At 30.7% G+C, this 10,634-nt stretch overlaps 2 protein-coding genes across 3 annotated transcripts in view; both read right to left on the reverse strand.

Annotated features, from left to right (window-relative positions):
* Window positions 1–10,634, reverse strand: part of LOC123016429 (rap1 GTPase-activating protein 1) — a 175,671-nt gene that overhangs the window by 148,200 nt on the left and 16,837 nt on the right. Inside the window, exon 1 of one of the 2 annotated variants that reach the window (XM_044416822.1) lies at window positions 2,119–2,462. The exons of the other annotated variant lie outside the window; for it this stretch is intronic. Within the exon in view, the coding sequence (XP_044272757.1) occupies window positions 2,119–2,216 (98 nt within the window). The 5' untranslated portion in view covers window positions 2,217–2,462. Of the gene's footprint in view, window positions 1–2,118; window positions 2,463–10,634 lie in introns of those variants that run through there. 2 annotated transcript variants of the gene reach the window in all.
* The window catches only part of LOC123016433 (lysosomal Pro-X carboxypeptidase-like), a 4,872-nt gene continuing 1,824 nt past the window's right edge, over window positions 7,587–10,634 (reverse strand). Inside the window, exon 3 of the mRNA XM_044416832.1 lies at window positions 7,587–8,423. Within this exon, the coding sequence (XP_044272767.1) occupies window positions 7,655–8,423 (769 nt within the window). The 3' untranslated portion in view covers window positions 7,587–7,654. The remainder of the gene's footprint in view (window positions 8,424–10,634) is intronic.

Here is a 10,634-nt window from a genome sequence, read left to right on the forward strand (position 1 = left end):
TTTTGCCTTTTTTAAATGCTTTAGTAGGTAAATTTTGTTAATAACAAGCTAAAAATTAAACAAAATAGGCCAAAAACATGTTATTTTTGACATTTTTGAGTGTTGCACATTTTTCAAATAAAACCAAAAAATTTCACTTTAACAAAAATTACAAAATATTATTTTCAGATCGTTTTGCTCGAGTTCGTTTTTGAACTAAAGGCTCATTTATTTTGTCCAAACTCGCCTTAAGAAGAATTAACATTGATGTTATTTTATATGTTTCACATGATTTAACTGATTTTTGAGCAAAATTAAGGCAAAAATAAGCACCAAAATCTGAAAATTTAGTCGATACTAAAATTTCAGGTTTTCACGAGATTTTGCTAAAATCAACAAATTAAGTTGAAAATGGCATTTCTCCAGCGTTTTTCAGCTGGAAACGCAATAATTTTTTGCCGCAAAATCACAAAATTTGGCCGAAAATAATGACATTTTTGCCTTTTTTAGAGCATTTACGAAGATTTTTAAACTGAAAAATTCGTTTTTCATGTTAAAACCAATTCAAAAATAACTAAATTGTTATTAAAAAAAATATAGTTTACAGTGTTTACGTAGAAAATGGAAACTATTTAAAAGACTTAAATCGTAATCTTGTAAACTGGTAAAAATTTGTTTGAATTTAGCAACTTTTTCAACATAGATTTGGTAAATTTCGTTTTTTTGTGCTGGCAACTCTACGGATCACTGTTCAATTTCAATTTTAGATATTTTTTAGATATTGCTCAACAATGACTCCGATTAATTGAATTTTAATTTTTCTAAAGAGAATTATTCTTGTGGTGTAAATTTAAAAAAAAAGTAAGAAAACACATGCAGGAGGAGATGAAGAAAATTTTGCTCTCAAAACATTTTACAAAAAAATAGTTATTTGTGTAATAAAAAAAGAAAGTTTCTTTCCGAGAATGCTTGTGCTGTACTGATACCATTCAAAAGAAGAAAAACATTTTTTTGTGTTTCACATATAATTTTTTCTAACACTAAAGACAAAGAAAATTTCCTGTTTTGAGAATACGTGAGTTCTATCCCTTAGTTCTGTCTATCTTGGTAATAAAAAATATATTTCTTACTAGAATTGTTTTTATTTCAACATCAATTTTGCAAAATATTTTTAAATGTCTAAATATAAAAAAAACTAAAAAGTAATTAAAATAATACAATAAAACAGAAAAAAGGAAATTTATTTAGACGAAGAAATGTGGAAAAAAACAAAGGGAAAGACACTAAAGATAAAAAACAGTTTTAGGGGAGACAAAATCTGGTAAAGATGTGTGTTAATTTAGTAACATTTTCAACAAAGATTGATAATTTTGGTTTTTTGTGCTGGCAACTTTGCGGATCACTGTTCAATTTGAGGTCTACCAAGCCTATCAAAACAAAATTTTGACCGAATTTGAGCCCAAAAATCTCTTTTTAAGAATATGTCACATTTATTTTTTTTCTTCCAGTAGAAGCCAAAATAACATTTTTAATTTCGAAAAAACTTGGGCCTAGATGTAATACCTTCAAATTTTGAAAAAGTAAATAAAACGAGAACATCTCCGAAAACAGGAATTTCCTGAAGACTCGCCACTCGAAGATTGCATAATATTAAACTTGGATACCGTCTAAAATTTGCATATTGAGTTAGACATCACCAAAACGGAAATAAAGAAGAAACTTAATCACCCAGATGGTCAATTTTACAATTCCAACCTTGACATTAACCCAAGATTCTGACCAAAAAAAGCCCCAAGTGTATAAGTTTAAATGACCGCGAAAAATAACTCAAAATAATTTATTTGTTTCCACACACAATCAATTTACGTTCAAACAACTTCCTAATGAATGAATAAACAATTAAGACATTATATATACTTTAACTGCATAAAATCCTGAAACTGAAACGTAAGAAAGAGTTGCATGAGTGATAAAAGACCCAATTGACATTTCTCAAGTTTATTTTGGAGCCAGATGTCTCGCTAATTGATATGTAGGTTTATGTGACAAAATTGTGAAACCTCCGAGGTGTTAAAAACCACGTTCATGGCCAAACAGTGACATAATAGCCCACCTACATCCAAAAAAAATCCAACAAACCTGGCAACAAATCGTCCTCTTGCCGGCACTTGAGGAGACTCCTCTTGCAATCTTTGTTTCCGCGGATTGATAGTAATCGAGGCGTTGTGCAGCACCATTTCGGCATTTTAATCACTACACCACACCCTTTTTATCGAACACTCGGTATGATTTGCAGAAATTTCGCCTCATTAGCGAACCTGATTAGACACGAGAGTAAATAAAGCAACCGTGATGGAATTCTCGAGTCACAAAAAAGTAAAAACTGCAGACTCCTTCCTTCCTAACTGTAAAAATCACAAACACGTGGTTGAAAACGCCAAAAACGCGAGCAAAACTCTCGACGATTCCTGCAAGACAGCAGGAGACAAACTAAAGTGACTCAATACGCAACACTCGACGAGATCGAGCTGCAGCAACTGGAAGTTTTAATTCGGATCGAGTGGCTACTGGAGGTTAATGGAAAAGAACGGATTTTTGAGAGTGGAGACTTGGTGTCTGGCTGAGTTAGCAGCCGTCGCGGCGCCAGACTTGTCAAAGGGTTAGTTCAGGGCGCCCCCCTGATTTGGTGTTTTTTAAACTAGTTTAATGATTTGGTGAAAACTTTTGAAAAAATTCTAATTTCTGATGATTTCTTAGAGACGTGACTATAGTTCCAGCAGAATATTTTGAAATATTTTTTTTAAATCGAGTATTCGCCCGAATCTTAGGAAAATTAACTTTTTTAATTATTGATGTGGTAAATTAAATCAAAAATGATGACACTGTTTTTTCGTATTTTTTGAGCATTTTACACGTTTTTTTAGCCATGCAGAAACCCAAATACTAAATATTCTCAAAAACAAGTTGAAAAATCGAGAGATAGTTTTGTTTTTCTAAATTTTTCACTCAACAAGGTAAAAAAATCGCTAAAATGGGTCAAAAAGTACATTATTTTATCTAATTCTTAGCGTTTTAGGCAGAAACAGAACTATTTTGCAAAATTTCGTTAAAAACAAACTGAAAATTTATCAAATTAGGCAACTAGTGTTATTTTTGCATTTTTAGATTGTTTCAGCACGTTTTTAAAATACATTCAAATTTTTCCTAAAACTCACTGAAAAATTACCAAATTAGATTGAAATTGATATCATTGATATCATTTATTTTGCAGGATATTGTCAAAACATGATTAAACACAACAAAAATTAAATTAAATTGTTGTTATTTTGTTTGTTTCATTCGGTTTAGCTCTTTTTGTGTTATTTTTGCTTTTTGCACATTTTTGAAACTTTTTTTTTTAATTTTCCTAGAAATATTGATAAAAATTGATATTATTTTAACTTGTTTCACTCGATTTAGTTCGTTTTTGAACCAAAAACTTGCAAGGTCTTGTCAAAACGCGCCTAAAAATCACAAAAACCAATCTAAATTGATTATAGTTTGTCTGTTTCACTCGATGTAACTGATTTTTGAGCAAAAATTAATCAAAAAAAAAAAACTAAAAATTGGTCAAAAATAGTGTTATTTATAACTTTCTCAAGCATGTTTTTATACTAAAGCCTTATTTTTTCCAATCTTATTATAAAAACAAATCAAAAAATTACCAACTTAATTCCAAAATTATATTATTTTTTTCTTTCTTGAGCGATTCAACACGTTTTTCAGCCAAAAAGGCAATTATTTCGCAAGAACAAACAAAAAATTTCCTAAAAATGAAATGAAAACAATTTTTCTGAAAAATTTTCTATAATTGGCTCTAAAAGTAACAATTTATTTTGGAAGAAATTGTCAAAACACGCCTAAAAATCAGAAAAACAAATCAAAATTCATGGTATTTTCCTTGTTTTACTTAATTTAACTAGTTTCTCAGTAAAAAGTAATCAAAAATAAMCAGAAAAATCGGAAAATTTGATCGGAAACTACTTTTTTTAAACTTGTAAACGCGTTTCCAACTAAAATCTTAGGTTTTTTGTAAGATTTTTCTAAAACAAACCAAAAAATTACCACATTAAATATAAAATCAAATAATTTTTGCCTTTTTCGAGTGTTTTAGCACATTTTTCAGCAAAAATTTTTTCAAATTAGGTTAAAAATAGTATTATTTTTGTATTTTTCAAGTGACTAAAAGCGTTTTTAAGATAAAAACAAATTTTAACAACAAATTTTTCTAAAATTGTCTGAAAAATTACCAAAGTAGATCGTTATGGACATTATTTTAGGTTGATTCGCTCGATTTAGTTCGTTTTTAAACCAGGATATTGTCCAAACATGCTTAAACACAACAAAAATAAATCTAAATTGATGTTATTTCGTTTGTTTCATTCGATTTAGCTCTTTTTGAGTAAAATTTTATCAAAAAAGTAAAACGAAAGATACAAAATATGGTCGAAAATAGTGTTGATTGCAAGATTTTGCTAAAACAAAGCAAAAAACATTACATTAAGGCATTATTTTTTGACTTTATCAAGTATTTCAGAATTTTTTTTAAGTAAAATATCCGGTGACTGTAAATGATTTGGTGTCAAAATTAAAATTTAATTTCTTTTTGTCACCCGGTATTTCCCAAAATTTAATCAAAAACTAGCCAAAAAATATAGAATTAGACTAAATAAAAGAGATTTTTCGAGCGTTTAAGCACGTTTTTGAAATAAAGCCAAAAAGTTGGGAGGGCTTTTTTAGAGTGGCTGAGTTACCAGCCGTCGCGACGCCGGACCTAGATAAACAATGACTTTGAAAGGGTTAGTTCAGAATAGGGGCGCCCCCATTGTCCACTAATGAAATCAACAGTTAAATCACAAAAATTGAGAGGAGAATCACGATAAAATATTGTGGAAATAAATGTATTGAATTACGTCTGGTCGAATTTATTTATCATTATTAGATTTTTTCCGGCGAATGCTAGAGAATTTCCGGTTTCCGGAAGCGAGTGAATTTAATGGAAGTCTCATTTTTCACTCGGATCGATATTTTCTCGTAAAGAAACAAAATATCATATTTTACATTGCTGTTATCAAAAATCTGAACTGTAATTTCTCAAAGTCAAGCACTGGAAACGAAATATTGCTAATTTTAGTCGTATTCCAGATTTTTTCGTCTAAAAGCTTCATTTCTCATAAAATATAAACTATTCCGACTTTACAAGAATCTCAATTGCTTTTCAGATAGGAAGGAGAAGCTTTGAAAGGCAAAAGTAAGTTGCTAATAAACATTGACACTTTCACAGAGAGCTGGAAAAATGGTCAACACAATAAAATTTCAATCATTCCAAACTTCTTTATAAAACACACCTAAAAAACTGATTTTTTTGCCAAATTTAAAAAAAAATCGAAAATCTATCAAATTGGTAAAAAATAGTTTGTTTTTTTACTAAATTTTACTACAGGCACAAAAATGACAATTTATTTCTGACTTTTTCACATGATTTAACTGATTTTTGTGCAAAATTCAGAGAAAAATTAACAGAAAAATCTGAAAATTTAGTCGGTACTAGAATTTCAGGTTTCGCTGAAACAAATTAAGTAAAAAATTGCATTTCTCCAGCGTTTTTCAGCTAAAAACGCAATCATTTCGCAAAATTTTGTTAACAACAAGCCAAAAAGCCAAAGAATTTAGTAGTATATAAAATATCATTTCTGGACCAGGATATTTGGCGTCTTAAAAAACAGGGTGGAACTTACAAATTTATCTGTTCGAAAAAGGCCGAAAACCCTTCAAAAAGCATTAATTTTTATTTACCCCAAAAGTACCCAAATATGTGTAGACCACCAAAAATTGGGCACACGAAAAACAGGGTAGAATCCTACAAATTTAGTGTTTTCCCAACATTCGAAAAAGATCTAAAAAAATACAAAATGCCTTGTTTTTAAGCACCCCAAAATGACTTTTTTATTTTTGGACCATTTGGCGTTTTCAAAAAACAAAGCAGAACCCTAAAAATTTAGCTGTTCTCCCAAAAGTAAACATCCTAAAAAGACCTAAAACCCTTCAGAAAGCATTAAGTTTTATGCACCCCTAAAGCACCAAATATCTGTAGACCACCAAAAATTAGACACACGAAAAAACTGTTGAAATCTCCCAAAAAAATGCAAAAGTACTTCAAGAACGCCCTCAAAAACTAACAAATACCTTGTTTTTAAACACCCCAAAATGGCTTTTTATTTCTGGACTAGACCAATTGGTGTGTACAAAAAAAAAAAGAAAAACAACACCAAATCAAAGAGGTGTACAAAACAAGGCAGAATCCAAAAAAATTATATGTTTTCCCTAAAGTAAACAACCGAAAAAGACGTGAATCCTTCAAAAATCATAATTTTTTATGCGCCCAAAGAAACTCGAAAATCAATAGACCACCAAAAAACGAGCACCTGGGAAAACTGTTGAAAATCATCCAAAATCAAAAATAATTACATCAAAAGCACCCAAAAAAGCCTTCAAAATCCGTTATTTTTAAGCATTCCAAAATGGGTGCTTTTCGCGTTACTTTGTAATTTAGTGACCTTATATTAATTAATACAAGCCTGCCATCTAGCGATCATACAATCTAGTGAAACCAGAGGACCGAAGATCGATTAAAGCATTGCAGAGCTCTGTAACTCCTGTCTGCGGCTAAACATAAGGCCCTACAAAATTTTTTGAATTTTAGAATTCGTTTTGAAATTTTATTTTACAACATAAAATTTTTATTTTAGAAAATATTCTATCGTTTTTTGGATCGTTTACTTTTGGGAAAACACTAAATTTGTAGGATTCTACCCTGTTTTTTAAGACGCTAAATATCCTGGTCCAAAAGTAACATTTTATATACTACTGAATTTGGCCAAAAATAATGACATTTTTGTTTTTTTCGAGCGTTTAAGCAGATTTTTAAGCTGAAAACTCAAAAATCACTAAATTGTTCAAAAATATATTGTTTACAGTTTACGTAAATAATCTGGTAAAAATTTGTGTGAATTTAAAGTTTATAAAACACTTCTAATACAATTTGTAAATCAAAATTCCAAAAATAAATTGTTCAATATTGTTACAATTGTTACAACTGGTGAAGAAAAATAGGTACATAATTCGAATGATAAACGCAAAAACAAAACACTTTTTTCAAAATCGTTCGTAAATTATTATTATTATTTTTATTATTATTATTATTATTATTTAAAATTTTTATATACAGATGTCCGAAAAAAAAACTCTGAAAGGTTTTAGGGGGTTATTCCTTAACTCAAAATAAGAAAAAAAGTTCCTATAAACTTATGTCCAAATCGTAAAATCGTAAAATATGCAAAATAATTGAAATTTTTATATACAGAGTGTTCGAAAAAAAAACGCTGAAAGACTTCAGGGGTGATTGCCCAAGTCAAAATTAGAAAAAAAGTTCCTATGAACTTATGTCCGGAAATGCCTCCTAAGAAAGCTAGAACGATAAACAATACATAAAAAAACTCACTGCAAAAACCTACTTATTTTATTTATTTCCGTTTTTGTTTTTTGAATTAAAGAAAAAATACACTAAATAAACTTGGCATTTTTATTTATCCTTATTTCACAAATCAGTTAATTAACATTTTTGACATGTTGGTACTCAATCTTGTCCAAGAAAGCCATCATTTTGAAAATAAAACTCCCTGATCCATTTTTTAATATTCTCGACATGAAACTGCCTCGCTTCAATCACCGTTTGAGGATCATCCTCGTTCCCCCCTCGCAAATCAATATGATGCGCCCCATCTGGGATGATCACTGCGACAACACTTTCGGAAACATTACTCAAAACACCTCCAGTGGACCATGGGTCAAGTAAACCATTACTGAAAACGATATTACTAGCCGCTTTGATGTCCTTCCCCCCATACTCCAAGACAGGCAACTCGGGATGTGTTTGATTCACTCCCCATTTTTCCAAACACTGACTTGCATATTTCCCATAATCCCAGGGATTGTTCTCGAACATATCACCATCGATGGAGCACATCGGCATGATCATTTCGGTGCAAGCTTGAAACCCCCAACCCTCCTCGCCGAGGGCTTCAGCAGCTTGGTTAATTTTATTACAAGTCGTGGTTTCGCTAAAATTCGTGTAGATTTGTAACGCGTCTCCAAGGGCCATAATTAGTGATTTATCATCGACGATATTCGCTTCTGTGAATTGGGTGCAGAAGTTTTTGACCGGAAATGGGGGTAAAGGGGCCAAAAATGACGTCGAGTAGGGGTAATTAACCATGGCCATGTTGACCAAAATCTCAGAATACCACCCAATTAGCGTTTCCACATCTCCTGGTGTTTCAATAGGGGAACACAATTGCCAAGCTTCGGAAAGCCAAGCTTTTCCTTCAGCGCTTGCTGCGATATTTCTAAAAATGAAGCCAGTGCGCATGCGTATCGCGTACTTTACACCAGTGTTGCCAGGTGTTGTGAAATTTCACCAGATCTGGTGATTTTTAGTTTAATAATTTGGTGAGAACTTTTGTAAAAATTTTTTAGAAACGTAGTTGTAGTTCCAGCAGAAAATTAATGTATTTTGAAATATTTTTTTAGCCATGAAGAAACTCAAATGCTAGATTTTCTCAAAAACAAGTTGAAAAATCGAGAAATAGTTTTGTTTTTCTAAATGACATTTCACTCAACAAGGTAAAAANAATTATTTCCTATTTCATACCATAATTAAATTATTATTATTATCAAAAAGAGAATAAGTACTTAAATTTATATCAAACAATAGCGAAAAACCCATTAAAATCATTTTTCAAATTTTTAATAATTTCTTTTTCGATAATTTCGAAATGATTCACATGTGAGAAATTCAATTTTTTATGAAACTATCGAAAAGGACGCAATTAAAGAAACGCCGTAATGAGGCATAAAAACCCTCAATAAACTCCAGATGTTCACAATCAATTTCTAATCACTTTCCATCGATTTTTACACACCTCTTGGCCGGCTTCCGATAGATCCTCCTCCTCTTCTCCGGCGAGACCACATCCGGGAGTAAATACTCAAAATTCTGTTTAAAAAAATCACTCTGGAGCGCATCCCCTGGTAATTTAAACGTGTCATAAGGCGAGATTTTCTTGTTAAACTCCTCAATAATATTCTTAGCCTCGACATCCGGAGTCAGATCATTGCGTTTGATAAGTTTAGGTCGTGGAATAAGAGGCGACACTTTGATTTCTTGATGATAGCACACCACTTTGGAGCTTTTACTCAAACTATTGAAGAAGTTCACAGCACTTTTAACACTCGGACTTTTCACTTCCACGTCTTCCATTGCTGTGTGATTCACATTATAATTTTTCTCTTGTGATTCATGTTGTGTTACTGAGCGTTGTGCACTTATCACTGGGTGATAAGATTTGTAAATATCGACAATACGGTGATGTCTCAAGGCTCAAGTGAGTTAAAACGGATAATTGGATTACCAATCCCATCCGTTGGAGCAAATTGTGCACCACACCAGCGATTTGAAAGGCCACCACGGAAATACCGACTCGATAAGCAAGGAGCTACAAATCAATCGGACATTGCCACTTCCTCTTTGACATTATTATTTTAAATAAATAATAACGGTGTTGGTCAAGCTTACGTTAATCAGTGTTGCCAGGTCTTGTAAAAATTCTAATTTCTGATGATTTTTTAGAAACAGTTCCAGCAGACAATTAATGTATTTTGAAACATTTTTTTAAATCGAGTTTTCGCCCAAATCTTAGTAAAATTAACTTTTGTAATTATTGATTTAGTAAATTCAGTCAAAAATGATGGCACTTTTTTTTGTACTATTTTGAGCAAGGTAAAAAATCGCTAAAATTGATCAAAAAGTACATTATTTGATCCATTTCTGAAGGTTTTAGTATGTTTTTAACCAGAAACAGAACTATTTTGCAAAATTTCGTTAAAAACAAACCGAAAATTTATTTAATTAGGCCAAAATTAGTTTTATTTTTGCATTTTTACAGTGCTTCATCACGTTTTTAAAATACATTCAAATTTTTGCTAAAACTGACTGAAAAATTACCAAATTAGATTGAAATTGATATCATTTTAGTGTGTTTCTTTCGATTTAGTTCGTTTTTTAACCAGAGATTAATTTATTTTGCAGGATATTGTTAAAATATGCTTAAACACAACAAAAATAAATCTAAATTGATGTTATTTCGTTTGTTTCATTCGATTTAGATTTTTGTGTTATATTTGCTTTTTGCACGAAATGAAAACTATTTTTTTTTTAATTTTTCTAAAAATGTTGATAAAAATCACAAAAACGAATCTAAATTGATGGTACTTTGTCTGTTTCACTCGATGTAACTGATTTTTTAGCAAAAATTAATTAACAAAAAACTAAAAATTGGTCAAAAATAGTGTTTTTATAACTTTCTCAAGCATGTTTTTATACAAAAGCGTCAATTTTTTGCAAAATTAGACTAAAACAAATTAAAAAATTACCAAATTGATTCCAAAATATTATAATATTTTTCTCTTTCTTGAGCGTTTCAACACGTTTTTCGGCCAGAAACGCAATTATTTCGCAAAAAATCTTTAAGAACAAACAGAAAATTTACTAAAAATGA

This window comes from Tribolium madens, unplaced genomic scaffold (genome assembly GCF_015345945.1).
Source record: "Tribolium madens isolate multiple individuals breed KSU strain unplaced genomic scaffold, Tmad_KSU_1.1 Scaffold_1;HRSCAF=32;Tcas5.2_LG8, whole genome shotgun sequence".
NCBI lineage: Eukaryota > Metazoa > Arthropoda > Insecta > Coleoptera > Tenebrionidae > Tribolium > Tribolium madens.